General features: G+C 48.6%; 1 protein-coding gene across 2 annotated transcripts; it reads left to right on the forward strand.

The window, feature by feature from the left end:
• The first annotated feature begins 3,101 nt into the window (after window positions 1–3,101).
• On the forward strand, window positions 3,102–10,339 carry ZBTB45 (zinc finger and BTB domain containing 45). Of its 2 annotated transcripts, none has more exons than XM_079948509.1 (3): window positions 3,102–3,448; window positions 5,431–7,088; window positions 8,492–10,339. In XM_079948509.1, exons 2-3 carry the CDS (start codon window positions 5,525–5,527, stop codon window positions 9,052–9,054), a joined length of 2,127 nt encoding a protein of 708 aa, XP_079804635.1. In that variant the 5' UTR covers window positions 3,102–3,448; window positions 5,431–5,524; the 3' UTR covers window positions 9,055–10,339. The 2 variants fall into 2 exon arrangements, with proteins under 2 accessions (XP_079804635.1, XP_079804636.1); XM_079948510.1 differs by lacking the exon at window positions 3,102–3,448 and adding an exon at window positions 3,569–3,796.
• The last annotated feature ends 13,266 nt before the right edge of the window (window positions 10,340–23,605 follow it).

Consider the following 23,605-nt stretch of genomic DNA (forward strand, 5'->3'; position numbering starts at 1 on the left):
TGACTTCCCTTCTTCTCTTTCCATGGTTCATTTTGCATATTATAAACCCCTGCATATTTTACATAAGCTAAACCATTCAGTATTCCATTATTACACCCATCAAAACTTGTTTAGACTTGTTTACAATCCCCCCCATATATTTAATTAACATCTTCCAATATTCTTTTGAGGTATGTTCTTCTTGTTCTCTTATTCTATATGTTAGGTCCGCAAGCTGCGCATATTCCATCAGTTTAAGCTGCCATTCTTCTTTAGTTGGGACCTTGCTCGTTTTCCAAAGGCATCCCTTATTATAGGAGCCTCCATCTTACCCCAAAACATGCTTGGATATTTTTTTGCAGCGCTTGTTCCAAAGAATAGCAAGGCTGGGTATTTGTCAGGATTCCACAACCAGCAGAGGGCCCACCACCCCAACTCATTTTATATAAAGAATCCAAGAAAGGTGATGGTTATTTAATTGATAGAGTGCCATCAGAGTACCAGAGGACAGGATTCTTTCCTCCTCCAGATTGGGAGGCTACCTGAGGGCGTAGTGCCGGAGTCCCCACTCCCCACCAAAAAAATGCTGGAGCCAGCACCGTTCGGGTTTTCTTCTTTCTCACACCAGCATCTGCAGAGTGTGTAAGCCAGGCGTCTTCTTTCTATGAGTTTGGCAGCAATGAGGGCGGAAGTAGGCTAGAAAAGGAACTCTTGCCAATGCCCAATTAGTGCCTCAGACAGCTTTTGTTTGCTGGAGGCCTGAGAATGAACAGGGCATGGAAGCAGCTATTGCAGGAGAGCAGCGGGGGTAGGAATGGGCAAGGGTCATAGCAGAAAAACATAGGTTCAAAGCAGGACATAGCCTGCAATTATCACACCACTGCGGCTGCCCTTATTACGTCACACATCAAAGGGTGGAGAGATTTAGTACTGGGTAAAATAGGACAAAATGCAACCAGGAGATGTCAAAGGCGAAGTCAAAAGGCCACTTAAAATTGTGTCACATGTTGCACCCACTTCTCTTGTTTCCTGTAAAAAGGAAGAGGTCTTATTCAGTTCAATAACCACCTATCTCTGTACCAGATGACTTTAAAATTCCAGAAAGCAAGCAAGGTCTCTCACTTCTGTCCCCTGTATGGTGAAAGCAAGTAGCATTAATATTAATGTAATTCATATCTTATTTGTAATGTGTGATTTATACTGTATGGTTTATACTGTATAGTTTATACTCATTGAAATTAATGGAGATGACTAATTAGGTCCATCAATTTTAAGGGACCTACTCTAAGTAGAACTTAGTTGAAGCCAGCCCACTGTTCTTTTTCTTCCTCTTCCCCATTATAATTATAAATGCCCTGAAAAATGAGCTGAATTTTAGGGCAACAATGATTGGACCAGCACAGCTATAAACAAACAAACAAATAAACAAACAAACAAACAAACAAACCAGGATGTCCTGCTCTTTGTAATGTAAATTTTACATAGTGTAAAATTGTTAAAAGGTGGTGGGTAGTTTTTTAGACGTAACTGCATGCAAGTTAAATAAGCTGAAAGCTTCTACCTGCAGTTGAGTGCTGGGTTGGGGCTGGCTGGGAGGTCTAATTCGTCCATTTAAGTATCCTGGCTTTGCTGCAACCTGGGGAGTGTTTTGTACTTAGTGTATTTGGCTAGAAAATAATCCAAACCACTCGACTACATTACAAGGTTGTTGTAAATGTGTCTTAGCCTCAACCTGATTAGGAACTTGCAATACTGACATTGGGCTAGATTGCCATCAATCTCCTAGGAGCTCCTCTCTCCTAACTTCAGTTTCCCCAGCATATAACATGGGGATGCTTGGAATTTGCATCTGGTGGGTTAATTTCTAAAATTGTTAGAAAACGCCACCAAATGCATGCATTCCACACATTTAAGTGTCCAGGGTTAAAAAGAGCAGAAGCGTTTCTCTTGACTACTACCTTGCTAGTGCCCAATCGGAGCTAATGAATGTAAAAATCTTGCTTGGAAGAGATACGCTAACGCTGCTCCGGAAGACATAGTCTTCGAGGAGAACCCGGAAATTGTCTAAAATACAATGATGCCCCTCTATATTTCTCCCCCTTATTTGCTACGGATTTGACCGGCGAACACATAGACTTTTAAAAAGGAGAAGAGTGATACTTCCCCTGCTTGACAGCAGGACTTCCGGAATACTTTTTGACTCCCTTTTTACTCTTTGCTAGCGGGGTGGAAACGGCATCGATCTGCCCGCAAGTAAAATAAGTCAGAATCCGAGACCCCACACTGTTTCCAGCTCACTGCGTGGGGAGGGAATGTGGCAGACAGTGACTTTACAACAACCCTGCAGTGTAGTCTCGTTATCACGAGATTGTGTGTATGCTATGTGCGCCTATAGCAACATCACCCTGCACTGCAGAATTGGGCAGGTTGCGCGGGAGGAAGGGGGAAATTGGGGGGCGTTTTACGACGGCCCTGTAACTAATCCAGCGCTAATAGCGGAGATGGGGCTTCAGCCGAGAGGAAATGCCGCCTTATTTAGGGATAAAGTAAGGCGGTGCAGGCCAGATGATGCACCACCAGGACTAAGCCCCATCAGCCCCAAGTAAGGCGGCCAGGGCTTGCCAGCTGCTGAGACCCACGGGAGGGGAGAGAGAGTGCCCCTGGGCGCGGATCCTACTCACTAGTCCCCCCCCCCCAGGTCGGCCACGGTGAGAAGGGGCCGTCGGCTTGACCCAGCCGGGCTCTCCTTCTGTTCTTAGTGGTCAGCGGTGGCCTGAGCTGCCGGCCCTCCAACCTGGCCAGGGATCCCCGCGCCGCTTTCGCTGGACCGCAGGCCCACTGCGCGCTATCCCGAGTTTCAGGGGATTGCCAACGGGTAGGGCATGGAAGTGCGGAAAGTAGAGAGATCGCCACGCCGCTTTCCGTTCTCTTCCTTTCTGCGTCTACGCTGGGCTTCCGCCAGGCGGAGCACCGCCGCTCCCCTTGCGCACCCCCGAATGAGCGCAGCCCAGCCTAGGTACTCAAAACCGCAGGATTGCAGAACGTAACCCTAATGTCTCGCAACAAATGAAACTTGGATCTGTAGAAAACGCAACCTGAAAAATGAGACGTTGCACATGCTTTTGTAAACCAATAAATCTTTAATGAAAATATATTTAAAATCAAATCGTAGGATTGCAGAGTTGGAAGGGATCCCCGACGGCCATCTAGCCCAACCCCCTGCGATGCAAGAACATGCAGGTGGATTGAACCCCGCCGTTATCAGCCATTGAGTTCAATCGGCTTTCTTGCAGAAGCGCTGTGCTTTTCCCCGCAGCCACAGGGCTCGTGTGCCTCTAGTTTTTCTCTCTCTATGGGCGGCGCGGAAGCGGTGGGAGGAAAGGGACGTGCGCGGAAGGAGGCCGCGGGGAGGGAAGCCAGGAAGCAGCGGAGGCGGCACGGCCAGTCCTGGCGGGAGACCGAGACGCAGGTGAGAGGGGCCCCGCCTCCAACCCGGGCGCAAGCCACGCCCACCCGGCCTTTGCCCCGCCCCTCCCTGCCTCCCTCCGCTCCCAAGTATCCTGTGCATCGTTCGGCTCCCAGGTAGCGGACGGGAGCCCGGACTCCTGGGTCTGATCCGAATAGGAGAGCCCGGATTTTGGGGCAGGTGGAGAGGCAGGACTCAGGGCGCACGAGGAAGGCGAGGGCGCCTCTGAGCATGGACAGAGCGCATTTCGCCACCTATTAACCTTTGCACGCCTGGAGGGAGGCGGGGCTTCTGCATGTGCTGCGTTCTGGCCGGATTTGAAGCCCAGCAGCTCCCGATTTCTTTCCTCGGGTGGGTGGGGAGAATTCATTGCTGCTGGTGGAGCTATCCGGGTGTCAAAGCTCCTGGGCTCAGAGGTGTTTTGTTGCCCTGGGAAATGATTCCCGGTGAAAGGAGGGTGGAGACGCCCAGCTGCAGCTTCCAGAGAAAAGCATTTTCTTCCTGTCGAGTCAGGACCTTTTAACCGGGTCCCAGACCCCCCTGGATCCATTCCCCTGCCTATCATTGGGAGCTCCTGGTGGTCGGATGCACAACACTTACTTTTATCTCTCTTTCTGTGTAGGATCAAGTGGTTTATCTCCCTGTTTCTCAAAAGAGAAAAAAATAGTAGAGGTGCAGTCATTTTAATTTTAATTTTTTTCCATGGATTCTCCTCCATTAGAGAAATTTGGAAGGCAATCTGGCTGTCTTGTTATGTCAGCCACTCTCCCACTCTGCAGCACCTGAAACCAGCTGTACCTTCTATTACGATTTCTGCTCTACCTTTTTTGTGAAACGCTGCTTTAAAACCCCGGCACATCTCACTTTTGTAAAGTAGCTCTTCACATGAATCTGTAACATTCTTGTTACCTGCTATTTCAAAACAAACTGCATTGCGTATTGACACTGACTTACTTGATCAAACTATCAAATCCACCACTTGTTTGGATGGCTTGCTCCACTAGTCCCAGGTGTGTTGCTGGTTGGGGTGCATTTCCCTGAGCTCCTTAGAGGGCAGCCTGGGTTATACGCACTCCGTGTCCTAGTGTGTGCTGTTGCTATTTTGCCCCAGGCTTTCCCCATTCTCTGTGGCAGCCCTCAAGTTGTGGAATTCCCTTCCCACAGAGGTGCGCCTGGCTCCTTCGATGTACAGCTGTCACCAAATACCAAAGGGCTTTGACGCCTCAGATGGGTGTTTTCAGGGCCCACCCTTCTGAATTAAATACCTTTACACTGTTTGTTTTTTAATAATTTTTTAATTTGGTTTTACAAGTTCATTCACACAAATAATGTTATTACAAATATTAGAATTTTGCACAAGATTCTTCTGAATCCCAAAACTTCCCTCCTCCCCTCTACGGGTTCTTAAATAACTTTTTAACTGCATATAACAATTCCATCTAATTTGCCATCCTCCATTATATCCAAAGTCTATGTATCATTGCAGGAGTTATTTAAAGCCTGCTAAAGTTCAAGTGTTTACTGTGGTCTTTCTGATTTTCCCGGTTAATCTTGCCATCTCTGCGTCATCCAATAATTTCTTCTGTCAGTCCGCCCTAGTAGGTATCTTGTCGTCTTTCCATCTCTGGGCAAGCACCATCCTTGCAGCTGTCGTAGCGTACATAAACGGTCTTTTCAGTTTTTTTGGTATCTCTGCACCTACAATTCCTAATAGAAAGGCTTCTGGTTTTTTTAACAAAGGTTATTTTAAACATTTTTTTCAATTCATTGTATATCATTTCCCAGAATTCCTTTATCACTTTGCAGTTCCACCATATAGGATAAAAGGTGCCTTCCTTTTCCTTACACTTCCAACAAACATTTGAACTATACATATTTGCTAATTTATTTTGGGTTAAATACCAGCAAGCGTGTACACTGGGGTTTTTTTTAATTCTGGGGGAGGGCAGGTAATAACAACAATTCATAATAATGTTGTGTTTCAGGCTTTGTACGAGAAGAGTCTGCTGTTTGACTGTCCCGCGTGGGATGCACGCTGCTCCTTGGAAGGATCTCGATCTCCGGCTACCCCGGTGAGGGATGCGGGACAGCATGGCTGAAGCCGTCCATTACATCCACCTCCAGAACTTCAGCAAGTCCCTCCTGGAGACGCTGAATGGGCAGCGCCTGGGCGGCCATTTCTGCGACGTGACAGTGCACATCCAGGAGGCCACGCTGCGTGCTCACCGCTGTGTCTTGGCCGCCGGCAGCCCCTTCTTCCATGACAAGCTGCTGCTGGGCTACTCGGAGATTGAGGTCCCGCCTGTGGTCCCCAGCCAGGTGGTCCGCCAGCTGGTGGAGTTCATGTACAGCGGCTCCCTGGTGGTGGCCCAGTCAGAAGCGCTGCAGATCCTCACGGCTGCCTCCATCCTGCAGATCAAGACGGTCATTGACGAATGCACTCAGATCATCTCTCAAAGCCGCAGCCCCAAGCCTCCCACTGCCCCGCCAACGGTGCCCCTCTCCCTTCCCAGGGTCCTCCCGGCAAAGCCCCAAGAACAGCCACCCAAGGAGGCCCTTGGCAGCATCTCGCGGACCGGGGACCTCGACGCTTCCCACCTGGAGCCCCCCAAACTGCTCTGCGCTTCGGAGGTGCGCTACAAGCTGCGCGACCTCCTCTCCTCCTCCCAGCACAGGGAGGCGAGGGCGGCAGCCTGCGAGGGGGGCATAAGCGATGGGGAAGCGGGGGGCCCGTACCTCCACCCCGCCGAGGCCACGCCCAGCTGCCACAGCCGCAAGCAGCGCCAGCCGGTGAGGCTTCAGCTGTCCGAGACAATGCCTGTCATCATCAAAGACGAGGAGGAGGGTGTTGGTGGGGAAGGCCGGGAGGGGGTGGTGGTGGTGGAAGAAAGGGAAGCCAAGCTTAGCTGCTTCCCTGAGTGTGGCGGGAGCGGAAGTTTCCCTGCCGGCTTCAGCGATGAGGCGGAAGCAAAGGATTCTGGGAGTGCCGGCGGAGCTGGCAGGAAGGAGAGCCTCCACTTGGATTACGCCACTGCCGAGGGCCAGGACTTCTTTGGGAACCAGGATGTATTTTCGGAGTCCTTCATCCCATCCTGGCAGGGGGAGCAAAGCGGCGAAGAGGCGGCAGCTTCCGCCGCACGGGACAGGGAGAAGTTCCACTCGGACTGCAGCTTGGAGGCTTCCAACCTGAGGAGCTTGGCGGGAGAGTTCAAACAGGACTTGGGCGGGCCCTCTGCCGGCGCCGCAGCCTTCCCGCCCCGCAGCAATAGCGGCAGCGGGGGCTTGACTTTTGTCTCCTCTCTGGGCATCCAACGGGAGCTCAAGGCGGAGGTCAGCAGCGCCAGCACGGCCACCAGCACCACCAGCATCTTCCAGTTCCACATGCCCCAGCCGGCTGCGGTGGCTCAGGGCTTTTACAGTATCCAGGCGCAGCCGCCGCAGCAGCAGCAGGACGCCGGTGCCAGCAACATGGTGCAGCTCAGCCCCGGTGCCATGGTCACAGGTCCCCTGCATGGCGCTGGAGAGCAGCAGAGCCAACAGCCTGGCCCCTCGCGCTGCTCAGAGCCCTCCTACCAGTGTAGCCACTGCCAGAAAACCTTCAGTTCCCGCAAAAACTACACCAAGCACATGTTCATCCATTCTGGTAATGGGCACCATGAGGTGGGGCTTCCTGGGAGGGTGTTGCTGGGGGTACGGTGGGGGCGAGGAACCCTTTTTCATCTAGAGGGGAGTATTCCCTTCCAGGAGAAACCTTCCAGGGGTTGGTTGGTTGGGCCAGAGGCCACTGTGAGTGGAGCCATGAATGCAAATTGCACTTTGTACAGTAGGCTAGCTTGTACACACACCTGGCCCTCTATGTTCTCCACCCAGGGCAAGCCAGAGGCAATAGGATTCAAAGACACATGCCAAGCCCAAGGTTGCAGAAATACAGTATTCAGGGGAACAGCCTTAAGGAGGGAGGCAGCCTCTTCCTGCCCAAAAGCTCAGAGAGGACTAAGTAGGCTCAGTGACCACGGAACGCTAACTGTTGGGAGTCTGGGATAAGTAGAAAATGGGAAGGTGTGTCACTGGAATCCTGAACAGCAGCCATCCATGCTGCAATATTTTGTTGCAGGCCTGGCTTGCAATATCTATGTACCCAAGAGAGATAAATACAGACCTACACTTAGATGCCAGGTATAAATTCAAAGTGAGGCCAGCTTACAATGTTTGGGCAAATAATAATAATAATAATAATAATAATAATAATAATAATAATAATGTATTTCTTGTATCCTGCCCATCTGACTGGATTGTCCCAGCCACTCTTGGAGGATTCCAACATAATACATAAGATACACAACAGAACATCACATATTAAAATCTTCCAGATACAGGCACGGCTGGATTTAGGTTTGATGAGGCCCTAAGCTACTGAAGTTAAAGGGGCCCTTTATATGTCCAGCTGTCCTTTGTCAACAACAAATTGTCACTGTTTTTTGTGTTGAATATTTGCTATATGGTAATTTATGGACCTAGTAGTTATCTAAAGCCATTTGCCACTGTTGCTGTATGTAGGTATTATTCATTATTTTATCATATTTTGGAAATGTACATCCAGGTGTTTTTTCCTTTAAATTTTTTTGGGGGCCCCAAGAGAGTGGGGCCCTAAGCTAGAGCTTGCTTAGCTTATATGTAAATCCAGCACTGGGCTGCCTTCAGATGTCTTCTAAGTCAGATAGTTGTTCATTTCCTTGACATTTGACCGGAGGGCATTCCACAGGGCATGCCACCGTCGAGAAGGCCATCTGCCTGGTTCCCTGTAACTTCACTTCTTGCAATGAGGGAACTGCCAAAGGCCCTCGATGCTGGACCTCAGGGTCCTGGCTGAACGATGGGGGTTGAGACACTCCTTCAGGTATATCAGGACCAAAGCCGTTTAGGGCATCATCCCCTAAGGAGGGATGTCCCCCTCGGTCCAGCGCCACGGGACAGTTTCTGGGTTCCAGCATTGGGGGTTCTGTGTCCTCTCGGCTGACCCGCTGTGCTTTTCCCTCCCCGCGACAGGCGAGAAGCCCCACCAGTGCAGCATCTGCTGGCGCTCCTTCTCCCTGCGGGACTACCTGCTTAAGCACATGGTGACGCACACGGGGGTCCGGGCCTTCCAGTGCTCCATCTGCTGCAAGCGCTTCACCCAGAAGAGCTCGCTCAACGTCCACATGCGCACACACCGCCCAGAGCGCTTCCAGTGCTGCATCTGCAACAAGTACTTCTCCCACCGCACGCTGCTGGAGCGCCACATGACCACCCACACCGCCTGGAAGGGCGGGCAGACCGACGCCCCTGGAGCCATTGGGGTGGCCGCGGCTGCCGCCGACTGGAAAGAGAAGCCGAGCATCGCCACCACCGCCTCCTCTGCCGCCGAGGGGACTATTGCCGTCACCGCCGCGGCGTGGAAAGCGGGGGAACCGTCCGCTGAGACGGCCATTGCTGTGTGGAAAGCGGGGGATCCGGTCCCTGGGGAAGGCAGTATGGGGGCCTGGAAAGGGGAAGCGTCTGGCGAAGGACCGGCTGCGGCCTGGAAAGGGGACCCGGCTTCAGAGGCAGCCATGCAGTCTCACACAGCCTAAGGCTTTTTCTCCCCAGGCTCCGTTTATGAATTTTTCTTTTGTCCAGCAGTTGTTGTTGACGGTGGCTCCAGCATCTTGAGAACTAAAAAGGCTGTCCAACATAGGATGTAGCTTTCTCCTACTGACAGGGGCAGCCATGTGCACGAGCCAGGCTGTGAATTTTCAAGGAGACAGTCTCAGCGTCGTCGTTGCGTCATTAGGCCGCAGCGTCGACCGCCTGTAAAGGTTGCTGGTGGTAGGAACATGGCTGAATTTGCACTGATGCTGTCCATGCCATTCCTGGCCCGTAGCTCAGTGGCAGAACCCACCCTTACCATGAAAGGAAGGGCAGAGCTCCAATTGCTGGCAACTCCAGCCACAAAGAGCAGAACTGGGAAAGACCTTTGCCAATGAGTAGACCAGGGATGGGAAAACCTGTGGTCCTCCAGGTGTTGGAACTCGCAGCGACTGACAGTCCCAGCCAGGACGTCCTTTGGTCAGGGATGATGGGAGGTGGGAGAATAGATTTTGCTATTATGGGCAGATTAGTTGCAATTAGGGATGATGGAAGTTGGGAGTCCCACAACACATTTGGAGTGCCACAGGTTCCCTGTCCCTGGGGTATATTGTACTGGGCTCATTGGGCCGGTGATGTGATTTAGTGCAAGGCTGCTTAAGAAGAGGAGGAGGAGGAGGAGTTTGGATTTGATATCCTGCTTTATCACTACCCTAAGGAGTCTCAAAGTGGCTAACAATCTCCTTTCCCTTCCTCCCCCACAACAAACACTCTGTGAGGTGAGTGAGGCTGAGAGACTTCAGAGAAGTGTGACTGGCCCAAGGTCACCCAGCAGCTGCATGTGGAGGAGCAGGGAAGCGAACCTGGTTCACCAGATTATGAGTCCACTGCTCTTAACCACTACACCATGCTGGCTTAACAGCTCAATATTTAGCCCCAATAGCTAAATGTCTGTGGTCAAAGGCAGGATGCCAGGGAATACCAGCAAAAGAAGCCTTGCTTGTGAGCATCCCAGAGGCATTTGGCTGGTGACAGCAGAAAGGTAGATGCTAGATGGATCACTGGCCTGATCCAACTTGGCTGTTCTTATAAAAAGATCAGCCACAATAAATGAGAAACACAGTTTTTATTTTTATTTTTGTTTGGTTATGCCATGCTTACAGCTTATACTCTTACTGTCTTGCATTTCCAAAGCAGTTGGGTTCTGGGGCTGTTTTATTTGTAATGGATCAACTTATCCAAGCTGTTTCTCTCCTTTATAGGAAATAAAGCAGTGTGTGTGTGTCTGTGTATATTTCTCAAGGCAGTGGAACTTTGGATGAGATGGTTGAAGAGGGAGCCTAGCTCAGTGGCTGCAGATGATTCCTGGTTCAGCCCCTGGCATCTCTGTGGAGGCGGGAGGCGGGGAATCAGATAATAGGTGATGGGAAAGTCCTATCTCTGTCTGAGACCCTGGATAGCCAGAGTAGACCACACTGGGCACGGTGGACAAAGAGTCTGAGCTGGGGTCAGGCAGTTTCCTGTGTCCATAGAATCACAGCCTCATTCTCAGTGGAGGCTGGTTCATTCGGGCAAATAGGGCACTGCCCCACCAGCCTCAGCCAGCTCCCATGTGCCTGCCTTCTTACTTACAGCTAGTGGTACAGGCTATTGCCTTCATCCTCCTGAGGCCACATTCACACTATAGGTTTAAAGCACTATGATAACATCATGGCTCCCCCCTCCAAGAATCCAGGAAACTGCAGTTTGTTACAGGTTGCTGAGAGTGGTCGTTGGCCTCTCAACTTGTGTCAACTGCAGCCTTCGTAGTCCATGATCAAGGATGATAGCAGCTACAGCCCAAGGAAAAAAATATATATTTGGAAGGCCAGAGGTTTCCCACCTCTGGATTTAAGTGTTTTCCTGGTAGCCACAGGTGACAAGGGATTGCATTGCAGGCGAGTGGGTGGGCTGGAAGATAGAGAAGACCTCCCTCTGCACTTAGTATAGAAATCAAGCAGGATTCCAGAAAAAGGACTGCCACCGCCATGCCCTGCATCGAAATGTAGTGGGATGCTAGAAGAGCTCTCTGCCACTCCTCTGGACAACTCTCTGCAATGTAGTTATTTCTCTTTTCCGGACTGGTAACTTTTGTGGGCTTATTTACAAGGTTGGAGTAGTTCTTGCCCGATCCTTAGTCTGGTCCTCCAGTTATTTGCTTAGCCTATGCAAATTAAACCCCAGTTATCTAAAAGCTGTTCCAGAGTGAATGTATACTACTGCTTTTATTTCCCTGGAGGACTTACAGTATCTACTGGAGGGAAGCTGCTGTCTGCTATTCCTTTGGACACCAGGGTGGGTCTGTTTGTATGAGGTGGGTTTCTCCTTCCTTGCCTTTGCAAAATGTGCCACCACTGAGAATAGTGGCTTGCTTACCATTGCCTAGTGAGCTCAGGGCAGAACCATGATTGGCACCAGTGCTTGCCATACATTGCAGCACCTTGTATCTAAAAGGTCAGGCTATTCAACAGCTGAAGCTAACAGAGCTAGCACCTGTTCCTTGAAAATGTCCATAGAAATTTAGTAGATGCTCTTGGTATAAGCCAGATGGGCAGGGTATTATTTTTATTATGTGATTCATACCTGCTTTATAAAAGCACAAAAAATGGGCCATATCTCCCTTGGTGGGAATGAGATCTGCCTATCTCAGCACCATGTTTCGTCTGTCTATTGTAAGTATGGTTGCCCAGTGTTAAATGTTCGGAAGAAGTCAGAAGCCCAAGGCAGTACAGTGGTACCTCGGGTTAAGAACTTAATTCATTTTGGAGGTCTGTTCTTAACCTGAAGCACCACTTTAGCTAATGGGCCCTCCTGCTGCAGCTGCACGATTTCTGTTCTCATACTGAAGCAAGGTTCTTAACCCGAGGTACTATTTCTGGCTTAGTGGAGTCTGTAACCTGAAGCGTATGTAACCCGAGGTACCACTGTATAAGTTCCTCAGCTACGTTTATTTAACACTTGTCAGTGACAACAGCTCACTCATAGGAAAACAAGAACTGAACTGACTGGACAACACAATAATATACCAAGCAACTGAACTGACTGGACAACACAATAATATACCAAGCAAGAACTGACCATTGACAGTTGACAGTTGAAACTTGCCATTAGAACGTTCGTCTACCAATGCTTATACGATTGGTTAGAACTCGCCTTGTAACATAAAATGTGTTAAACTCATTACATAACACTCCTCCCCTGAACATCATAACAAAACAGTCATCAAGGTGTGCTGACCTTTTCTGCTCCTGCTGGGACCGTCGTTCCTGTCCCCGGGTGGGTGACCCAGGAGGTTCCTCCAGTACCCATGGTCTGAGTGGGGCGGGCAGGGAGGCCGGCTCCGAAGGGGTCACTGCCAATGGAGCTACTGAGGATTCCGGCCTGAAGTCACACTGCTGAAGTGCCAAGAAGGCTTGTAACTCTGCCTTGCTCTTTGGGTCTGGGGCGTTGCAAATGTCACACACTTTGTCCTCTGCTGGATGGAGGCCGTCCGCATCAACCCGGAACCCCAGGAAATCCACACTGCTCACTCACAACAGGCACTTTTTCTGTTTTACCTTAAGTCCTGCCGCCTGGAAGCGTTTGAGCACTATCCGTAATCTGGCAGCGATCAGCACATTGTCGAAAAATGGCGTGACTCGGGAGATGCCCTTAAGGAAATGGTCCATTAGGCTCTGAAATAACCCTGGGCCACACTAACTCCAAACTGTAGGCGTTTGACCCTGAAAGACCCCCTATGAGTCACGGTTGTCTGGGTGTCTGCGTTGGCCTTGTCAACAGTTAGCTGCTGATAAGCTTGTGCTAAATCCAGCTTTCCAATGATCTTGGCTCCAGCCAGGCTTGCTAACACGTGGTTCACCACCGGAACCGGGTACGCGTGGTTCTGTAAGGCCCTGTTCAGGGCACATTTGTAATTGCCACAGATACGGACTGAGCCATCCAGCCTAACCAGTGTGACAATCGGGGTTTCCCAGGTTCCCAAAGCTACTGGCTTTAAGACCCCTTGGGCAACTAAGTGATCAAGCTCCTCATCAATCTTGGGTTTAAGCACAAACGGGACTCTACGGGCCTTGACCCAAGTGGGTTGCACTGTGGGGTTGAGCCGTAGGGAAATTGGGGGTCCGTTGTACAGGCCCAGGGTTGCATCGAAGACTGATGGAAACTCCTGGCAGATCGATTTGAAACCTGTCCCATGGGAAATCTGAGTAAGCCCTGAAATACCTAAGCCTAACGGTGCGAACCATACTAGGCCTAGAAGGCTAGTGAATGGGCCTTCAGTTATGATGAGGTTCAAATTCTTGGTGTACTTCTTAAACTGGACCTTGAAGGTGCCCATCCCCTTTAGCTGGATTCTTTTTCTCTGGAAGTCTCGTTGGACAGGGGCTGGGCGGAGAGGAGGACCATAATTAGGGCAAAGCTTTTTCAGAGTCTTAGCAGATATTATGGAGTAGGATGAGCTGGTATCCAACTCCATAGTGCACGGGGTTCCCTCTATCTTGAGTTGTACCCTAAGCTTATTGGGCCCTGGGGACAGAAGTTGAAGTACCCTGGCTGGAGAGATGGACTCCTCCTCTATGTAGGCCTCATGGACATGTTGCTTGGGTCATGCTCCGGAGGTCTTGGAGCGGCAGACTCGACCAATGTGCCCAGTCTTCCCACATCGGCTACATGTGGTATCCCAAAACCTGCATGTCCGACGCTCATGGTTTTCTCCGCAGCTGGCCCAGGTCCCTTGAGGTGTGTCAGATGATCGCTGGTTCGATGATGCGCTCATAGCTTGGGAGTAGTGGTATCGGTCAGATCGGTCCGAAGCTTGGTGGATATCCTCATTGTGGGACTCTACCGAAGACAACTGGTCTCACTGGATGCGGTGAGTTCTCCTTTCAGTATGTGGGCTGTGGGCCGCCTCATTGGCGTTATCCTTCTCAAAGGCCGTGGCCATATTCATAGCTTCCATTATCGTGATGTTGTCTTTTGCCAGCAGCTTGCGGCAGAGACAGCTGTCTCACATGCCACTGATGAACCTTTCAAGAAGTCGTTCCTCAATGTCAGCGAATTGGCAATACATTGCAATCGCCCGGAGCGCTGTGATGTATTCACTCGCTGACTCTTGTGCTTGTTGCTCTCTGTGCGCAAAGTCATAGCGGTGGTGGTTCTTAGTTGGCTGAGGTGCGAGGTGTCTTGTCATAGCCTGTGTCAGCTCATTGAAAGTGCATGCCTCTTTGTCCCTGGGTGCCATCAGACCTTCCAGTAGAGTGATGGCGGAACTTCCCAGCACCGTCAGTAGCACATCCACCTTGTCTGCCTCCCTAATGAAGCCTTGTAGTCAGACGTAGCTCCTTATTCGGCGGAGCCACTGCAGCCATTCTGCAGGATGGCTCATATTGAAGTCTGGTGGTGGCCGACTATGACTGGTGGCCTTCCTCGGACCTGGAGCAGTTGCTTGTGTGATTGTGGGTAGTTGTGAAGATGCGGCAGGTGCAGTCTCGTTTCCGGGACTATTTGCCAAGTCCAGCGTGGCGGTGAGGTTGCGCTTACTGCGAGGCGGCAGGTGGTGGTGCTGCGGTGTGATCTTGGGCCTCTGGCAGCCGGCAGGAGCTCATGTATCCCATCCTCGTCGCCAGTGTTAAATGTTCAGAAGTAGTCAGAAGCCCAAGGCAGTATAAGTTCCTCAACTACATTTATTTAACATTTGTCAGTGACAACAGCTCACTCATAGGAAAACAAGAAGCGAACTGACTGGACAATACAATAATATACCGAGCAAGAACTGACTGTTGACAGTTGACAGTTGAAAGTGCATGCGCTTACTTGCCATTAGAACGTTCGTCTACCAATGCTTATACGATTGGTTAGAACAAGCCTTGTAACATAAAATGTGTTAAACCCAATACATAACACCAAGTAAAATAATGATTGCAACCTGTTTTGTCTTGGGGAGTCTTAATATTCACCCACCCAGTAATTTGAAATAGAAAGTTGTACATATTAAGCCAGTCATAAATTGCTTGCTTTGTCCCAAGAGCATAGATTGCCCACTTGCTGTTCTGGCTTTGCTGTTTCCAGCCTTCATTTCTTGCATCAAGGAAATCGGTTACACAAGCCCTGTGTCCACGGGAGCAAACTACCAGGCCTCCAGCATCTGCTTAGTCCTCAACAATGCACAATGCCTTTTGATTTGAAAGCAGAACAGAGCGCAAGTCGGAGGAGATATTTTGGCAGTGAGCCCAAAGCCTTGATGTGCCAGCTGCCTCCACACTCTGGGGATGCACCTGTCGGAGTATAACTTCTCAAAAAAGTACAAACTTTTAATAGCTCCCAACTTGGGCTAATTAACCAGCTGCCTCCCAGGTAGGAGGGAGTGATGTAGAAAGCTCTCCCTTGGGATTTATTTACATGCTTAGGCTGAGAAATGGCTGGAGACACCTCTTTAATCAATCCCTAAGCAAGCTACTACAATTAAAGCTCATTATCTACAGTTCTGCCCCCAGGCCTGTTCCCCTTTGGAGAGATGTGGTTACTACTGAGATAGCAGAGAAGAAAAGGCCTCTGGGATCTGTTAGCCGGCGAAATTATGTCATCCAGCCGGCCCCAAGGGATGGTTGGTGGCAAGACACAGGATATGCCTGGACACGGATACATTATGAAAAGCAAAGAGATCTGCAAAAGTATTGTGGAAGAAGGAATGGACAACAAATTGGAGGATAAACAAAAGGCTTCCACTTGTGTTCCAGGAAGTTTCCCACTGGTATTTGATCTTCTTATACTATAGATAGCATATTTTATATTGCTCTATGAACGGGTGAGAAAGGCACTCACATGCATTCTTGAAATCCTTAAAATGCTTTAGATAAGCCAGTCTTATTATTAGCCAAGCATCAGAGGTGGGGCAGATAGTGCTTTGTCATAAAGCCACTGAGTGAATTTGTGGGTGGCTTGAGAGGATCCAGGAACATCCCGATTCATAACTCAGAAACTATGAGACACCTGCTCACAACTGCCATCATGGCACTGACACTCTGTTCCCAATTGGTGGTCTACGGACCCCAGGAGGTCTGCAGCGCCAATCATAAATCCTACAAAAACCTGCCTTAAAGGCTTATTTTGTGTATGAATAGGGTAGGCCTGGGCATGGATTCGAGAACTAAGGAATTTACCATCTCCAAAGACTAGCCCAGACTGACCAGGTAATGCAATCAGTGACCATTATCAGCTGTCTGGTCAGGCAGGACACTCTTGTCTATTGTAATTTCTGTTGTAGACCGCCTCTTTGTATGATGCTTTGGGGTGGTCTTTGGCTAAGGGGTGGGGCAATTTCTAAAGTCTTTAAAAGCTCTGGCACACCTCCTTGCAAGGGTAGAGGGGGACTCTGTTGCAACAGAATAATAAAGACCATCCATGCTTTCACTAGATCCTGCCTCCACTCAATTTTCTCTGACAGAAAACTGACTTGGGGTGTGGGCAGGACACTGAATTCCTTGATAGAGAGTTAGGCTGTAAAAGCCAACCCCAATTTTTTACTATAACAATGTGCAACCTCTGGATAGCGAGTGGATTAACTAACTTGCCATTCTTCCAGAAGAAGAATGCTGTGCAATATAAAAATGTAGCACACACTTACATCTACAAAAATATGTGGGGGTTCTTTTGTAGCTTTGCATTTCCTGGGGTCACCACCATGACAAGAAGTTCATTCAGCCCTGGTTGCAATAGGTCTGGAAGCATGGGCTGTAGTGAGATGGTGACCAACAAGCTATGGCTCCCCCTGGTGGGGGATGAAAGGAATTTTACAAAGCCGCCTTGATGGTAATTCTAGACTGGAGCAGAGCTGGCAAAACCCTTTAGGCCTGTGACTCCTTTTGCAAACCAGATAAACTATTATGGGCATCACACAAGCCCAGCCACCAAGCCTAATCTCAGCAGGGGTAGGGGACCCTGGGGAAAACCTCTGCAGGCACATATGCATGCTGGTGACCCCTACACTGAAGGCAAGAATTTCCCTTAAATGACTTCTGTCCATCCCTGATTAAAAGAATAAAGGTAAAGGGACCCCTGACTTTTCGGTCCAGTTGCAGAAGTCTCTGAGGTTGCGGCGCTCCTCTCGCTTTACTGGCCAAGGGAGCCGGCGTTCAGCTTCCGAGTCACGTGGCCAGCATGACTAACCCGCTTCTGGCGAACCAGAGCAACACACGGAAACGCCGTTTACCTTCCCGCTACTTGCGCTGTGACATGCTTTCGAACAGCTAGGTTGGCAGGAGCAGGGACTGAGCAACAGAATCTCACCCTGTCATGGGGATTTGAACCACCGACCTTCTGATCGACTACCCCTAGGCTCTGTGGTTTAGACCACAGCGCCACCCGCGTTCAGATTGAAATAATAGGTTGTACCTAAACTGGTAATGAACTGAGCATAGCCCATAGTCTTAAGAGGAAAAGAAATACAACACAAGTACTGGAGAGCACCATCACACATTGGACGAGCTATGGGTTAATAGAGCTGTCCCTTGCCAGGTGAGGATTGGATTTACTGGGACCCAGTATCAGGAATTACTGGCTACTGGGACAAAATACCTCCTGAGATGTGTGCAAATCTGGTACCCACCTACAAGAAACATCTAACCTCTGTAATTGCCAACAGGGGTTTTGCCACCAAGTACTAAGTCATCTTTTGCAAAGGGATCAAATACTTATTTCACTCATTATAATGGACATCAATCTCTGACTTTTGTCTTCTGGGTTTCTGGGGGCTTTCCTGTTGTTATTCTGTCTCTCACAGCTACAATAAACCTACCATTAAAATTATGGACTGGTCATTTCTTCGTCAGAGGGCAAATGGGCAAATTTAGCAGGGGATCAAATACTTTCCCCCTCCCCTCACTGTATGGTCCTGACATGTGTCTCCCAGAAGGTTGCCTAACCCTGTCCTAAACAGTGCCACAAAACTTACCTTACATCATAGTAGAACCGCCTCCTAACTTCTGGAACTTTTTTTGGCAATGACTGGCAGTGACAGAATACAAAGTTGCCCCTTAACACATCAGGACCACATGGGCAGCAATGGAAAATGTAGAAGGATGCCGGGAAGAGGGCAAGATAAAGGCCATGCCAAATGGCTGTGGTTTGATAAAGGTGGCATGTAGATCAGCTCAAAGGCTGGCCTTTATATTGAGGCATCTAATCATAAGCCTGCATTTATATCAAAGCTTATATTTTTGATTAAGGCCTGTATCTTAAAAAGAGCTTAAAGATTTTCAAATGTTCATGCCAGGCAGAAGACCAGCTGCCTAAGAACCTTGGCAAGATGTTTATTCTCCTGGACAAGGGCCCCCCCTGATTTATAGCAGAAAACAATTCTCAAAGTCGTAAAAAGGGAATTACAGGCTGACAGCCAAGGTTACACTGACCCTACATATTACAGAAGATAAAAAAGCAGAGAAAAACATAATTAAGAGTTGATAAATAGTAAAATAAAACCATGTGCCTCCCATTAAACTTGAGCCATATTTTCCTAAGGTTGAAAGGTCAAGAGCAGTGAAAAAGGCAACTGGCTTGGCTGGAGAAGATAGGTTTCTTCCTATCTTATTTTGAGGCTGGAAACTGTTCCTTCCTTTTTTACTTTGAAAAGGTTTATTCTTCTAAAAAGCTATCTATGTTATGTATTAAATATATTGGCTTAAATGTAATTATGCAAAGGAATTAGAAGCTAAGAAATGTTAAATCCTTATGCTAGATTCTTATTTCATATATGTCAGAGCTGCCTCCAGGTCCCAGCTCACAGAGGACCAACGCTAGGCTGTAGTTATGTACAAAAGTCTTTATTGCGATTCAGTTTCCATTTTAAAGCCGCAGCGTGCAGCTCTACGTCTCGACCTTAGACCGGCGAAGTCCCGTCTGAGTCTCCTCCCCTTCCACACCAGTTTAAGACTCTCGCTTTGCTCCACCTCTTTCTAAGTTCCTTTCTCCTCTGGGCCCTCCTGCCCGCCAGGGTCTCATCCTTCCTGGACTCCTCTGACGCTGACCCTGACGATTCTTGCCCCTCCTTCCGGCGGGCTTTAGGACCTGGTTCCCTATCCGGGCTACCTTCTGTGCCGCTCGCCTGTACCTTTGAACTTGGCGCGCGCGCCCAGCCTGCAACTTTCCTCTTGACCGTTAACTCGCTCTCCGATGGAGGCGTGGTCAACCCTGACTCATCTTCTCTCGCTGGTGGTGCATATGTGGGCTCTGACACCTGGGACTCCTCCCCCCCACTACGCTCTGGTGGGGAAGCTGGTCCTGATTTCCAACTGCTGCTCTGGGAGTCCCCGCTGGCCCCTTGCTTCTGGGGTGTCCCCCTTGGGTCGCCCCTTGCCCTGCCCATCGGCGCCCCCTTCTGTGAATCTTCCGATTCGCTGGAGAGGCTCATGGAATCTATCGGGCTGCTGTCATATTCTCCTACGCTGCCCTCGGATTGCTCCCCCTCGCTTTCCATCTCCTCTCCTCCCTGCGCTCCCGCTGAGTCCCTGACAATATAGTTGGAAGAGATCACAGGGGCCATCAGCCACCAGCCCAGCCCCCCCTGCCAAGCAGGAAACATCATTAGAGCACACACGACTAAACGACTAAACAACAACAACATGGTTGTCAGGCCTTTGTTTAAAGACCTCCAAGAGAAGGAGATCTTTCAATGATGATGTGAACTCAAGATCCTTGACATCTGTTTGAGATAAAAATTTAAGATTAAACCATCTGTTTTGGAGGGCAATAGGGCAAGGAGGACAAGAGGTGAGCTGGTAATTAAGGTTCCTTGTTGAGACACATGTAAGATATATTACTACTTATTTGTCATTTATAGATAGAATATATAGCTTTTTGTTTCCCATAAAAGGGCAAAAGGAAATGGGTGTATCTTTTGTGATTGGTTCTAGCAAACAGCCAATAGGAATTTCAACCAGGCTGATTGGACAGAGGCAGCCACAGGAGGAGCAAGGGGGCTGGATTAAGGAAATATAAGTGCTGGCCAGAATGGCAAGAGGCCAGGCCAGAGCTTGGTAACCATATACCACTGTGCCTCTCATTTATTTGTCTGACAAATAAATTATTATTTTAATTTCTCTATTGCTGCGTTGAATATTTCATTCCAGCTAAGCGTTAACCACAAGCAGGGTGCTACAATATGCCACACCGTTCACCTGTTCAGTGGCCCCGTGGCCTCCTTTACCTGAGCCACATCTCCACTGTAGGGCCTTTGCAGAGCCACTGCTTCCTTCAGCCTTTGGCCGGAATCCTCTCCCACTAAAGCCAAGAGTTGCAAGTGACACCACTCCCCTCTTTGACATCACACAATGAGGCTATTGTGATGTGGTGGCTTTGCCTGAGACACAGAGAGGGAGGGAGGAGAGCTGTGATTGTGAGGCAACCCTTAGCTTCCCCACTCAAAGCTCACCTTTGAAAATTCCCCCCTCTGCCTACATCCCAAGCCAAGCCTCCTCTTCCAATTATCTTTCTTCCCAAATATTATTTCAGCTCATACCCCAGATTTCACGATGTGACTGCAAAAGCTATTTTCCATCTTGCCTATTGCCTGTAACTCATGGGTAGGCAAACCAAGGCCTTGGGGCCAGATCCGGCCCAATCGCCTTCAATAATAATAATAATAATAATAATAATAATAATAATAATAATAATTTTTTATACCCTGCCCATCTGGCTGAGTTTCCCCAGCCACTCTGGGCGGCTTCCAATCAAGTGTTAAAAACAATACAGTATTAAATATTAAAAACTTCCCTAAACAGGGCTGCCTTCAGATGTCTTTTAAAGATAAGATAGCTGCTTATTTCCTTCACATCTGAAGGGAGGGCGTTCTACAGGGCGGGCGCCACTACTGAGAAGGCCCTCTGTCTGGTTCCCTGTAACCTCACTTCTTGCAATGAGGGAACTGCCAGAAGGCCCTCGGTGCTGGATCTCAGGCTGAATGATGGGGGACCCATGGACGGTCCGGGAATCAGTGTGTTTTTACATGAGTAGAATGTATGCTTTTATTTAAAATGCATCTCTGGGTTATCTGTGGGGCAAAGGAATTCATTCACCCCCCCCCCAATTTAATCTGGCCCCTCACAAGGTCTGAAGGACAGTGGACAGGTTTGCTGACCCCTGCTGTAACTTGTGCCTCTTCTATCACAGAGTGGAACTCCCCATTTGCCTGTGTATGTGTGGAGCAAGGCTACCACACGAGGAAGTACTGGCCCACAGACTTGGATGGCTTTCAAAGTGGGTTAGAAAAATTCATGTTGGGAATTACCAATGGGAAGCTGGCTTATGTGAGAACAGGATGCTGCCCTAGATGGGCCATTGGCCTGATCCAACAGGTCTCCTCTTAGGTTGGTGGAAATGAGGACTCCTGAGATTGAATTGGACTGGGAATGCCTGATTTCATGTTCCTCCTTGGGGGCTTCCCAAAGGCATCTTCTTGATCATTGTGAGTACTCAAAATGTGCTTATAAATCTCTGAAAGTCACAAACTGTTTCATAGAATTCTTCTTAAAGTTATGACCACTGCTACATAGATATTGTTGTACAATTCCATTCACCATATAGATGGGTTTATGAAGCATTTCTGTATCCTTCTGCTGTGCTGAAGAAGAATTCTACGAAACAGTGGGTATATGCGGGATCACTGTTCACTACGTCTGTTTGTGAACCACTTTGGCAGCGTTGGATGTCATAAAACAAAGCTTTGCGGCTTGTTTTCATCAGATAAGAATCTGACCCATTGCTTCTTTCAGAGACTTGCATAGTCTACAAAGACTTTCAGAGACTTATAAGACTTATGTTTATTTCATTCTGTTTTCAAGAGAATCCATCAAGAGTGCACATTTTGTGACTTTCAGAGATTTATAAGATTTTTGTTTATTTGGTTTTTCATATTGTTCAATGTTCTGTATAGATTATATGAAGAGTTTATATTGATATTGCATTGTTGTACTTGGTCATCGTGTTGCTTTGGATATTACTGATAATTGTTTGCAACACAGGGGTTTAATTGTTTGATCATTGTGAGAACAGGATGGTGGAATAGATGGGACTTTGGTTTGGCCTGATCGTGCTGGGCTCTTTTTATGTTCCTAAAACCCTGATGGTGAGAGTAATATAGACTTTAACGCTTCATTTCAAATTCCCTCCCTGCTCCCCATCGTTTTCTCCCCAGCTTCTTTTCACAAGCAAGGTAAAGAGGCCTTCATTATATACAACCACATGGGATGTGCAGTAAGGCTGGCAGCAGAGCTTTCCAAACTTTTCATGTTGGTGATACACTTTTTAGACATGCATCATTTCGTGATACACTAATTCAGTTTTGCATCGTTTCATGACACAGTAATTTAGTTTTACTAGCAAACCGGAGGTTAAACTAACCCCTTTCCAGCCCTGGGAGGAACATGGGGAGCATTCGTGCGACACACCTACACATTGCAGCCGACACACTGATGTGTTTCAACACACAGTTTGGAAATCTCTGGCCTACAGGGAGCAGCTATCAGTGAAGGAAGGTGAGGACAGGTGACCCCACCTAGGCCCGAAGTCACCCCCCTCCCCCACTCAATAATCACACCAGGCTCAAGACTGTCCAAAATTCCTTTTGTCTTCTAAAAATCCACAGCTACAGCTTTTCTGTGGATTCTCACAAGAAAAACCGTTACTCTTATCAGCACAAGAAGGCTTCAAAAAGCTAACGAATAGACTCTGTCAGAGCAGGCCTGAGAACTGAATCTTATCTCATTCAGTTGCAACATCTTGGGACATGCTGAACCACCAGGGCTCCTCGACCCCTTGGCTCTCACTCCCCTTTCCTGGGAAGGGTGCCAAGAGTCCAAGAGTCCCAAGACAGCTTTCTGTTCATGCTCAGGGGAACTCAAGGCAGGACTCCTGAGGGAGGAGAAAGGTGGGGGAACTAGAAGGGGAATATATACTCTGTGCACATGACTGTGAACTCGTGCATGGTTTTTTTTGTGAGTTATCACACTTGCTCCTTCTACCAGTTCATGGATGGTAGAAATAAAGCTTTTTCTCCGAAACTATTCCTTGAGTGTCTGTTGACTCCCTTCTCCCTTTCCCGGGCGCAATATTTTTCCCACCCGAGGGCAAGGCCTCATAAGGCTACATCAGGATGTCAAAAACAATTTTCCATCCCAAAGTAGCAGCCTTGCACAATCCAAGCAGTGTTCCCTTGCACCTTCTATGACATCACAGAGGGTGACACCACACCTCTCCGCTTTGCTGTGGTGTCCCTTCTAAAACATTCCTATCTCACCATTCCTGAAAGTTAACTACAAATGCATCAGCATAAAGTACCGTACTTTTCCATGTATAAGACTAGGGTTTTTTCTATTAAAAAATTATGTTCAAAATTGTGGGTCGTCTTATACATGGATACAATCTCCCCCCTTTTTGTTGCCCTGGGGAAAAATTTGTAAAAAAGTTTTTGTTCCCCTCCCAGGTTTTAATACAGGCTGACTGTAGCGCAACTGAATTATCAAGAGTCAA

The sequence above is a fragment of the Podarcis cretensis genome (genome assembly GCF_951804945.1).
Source record: "Podarcis cretensis genome assembly, chromosome: 13".
NCBI lineage: Eukaryota > Metazoa > Chordata > Lepidosauria > Squamata > Lacertidae > Podarcis > Podarcis cretensis.

What these genes read in the sequence shown, in the direction of transcription:
- ZBTB45 (XM_079948509.1), top strand. Translation starts at nt 5,525, where the DNA reads ATGCGGGACAGCATGGCTGAAGCCGTCCATTACATCCACCTCCAGAAC. An exon ending in GCACATGTTCATCCATTCTG is followed by an intron (nt 7,089 to 8,491) that starts GTAATGGGCACC and finishes TCCCCGCGACAG; the next exon opens with GCGAGAAGCCCCACCAGTGC.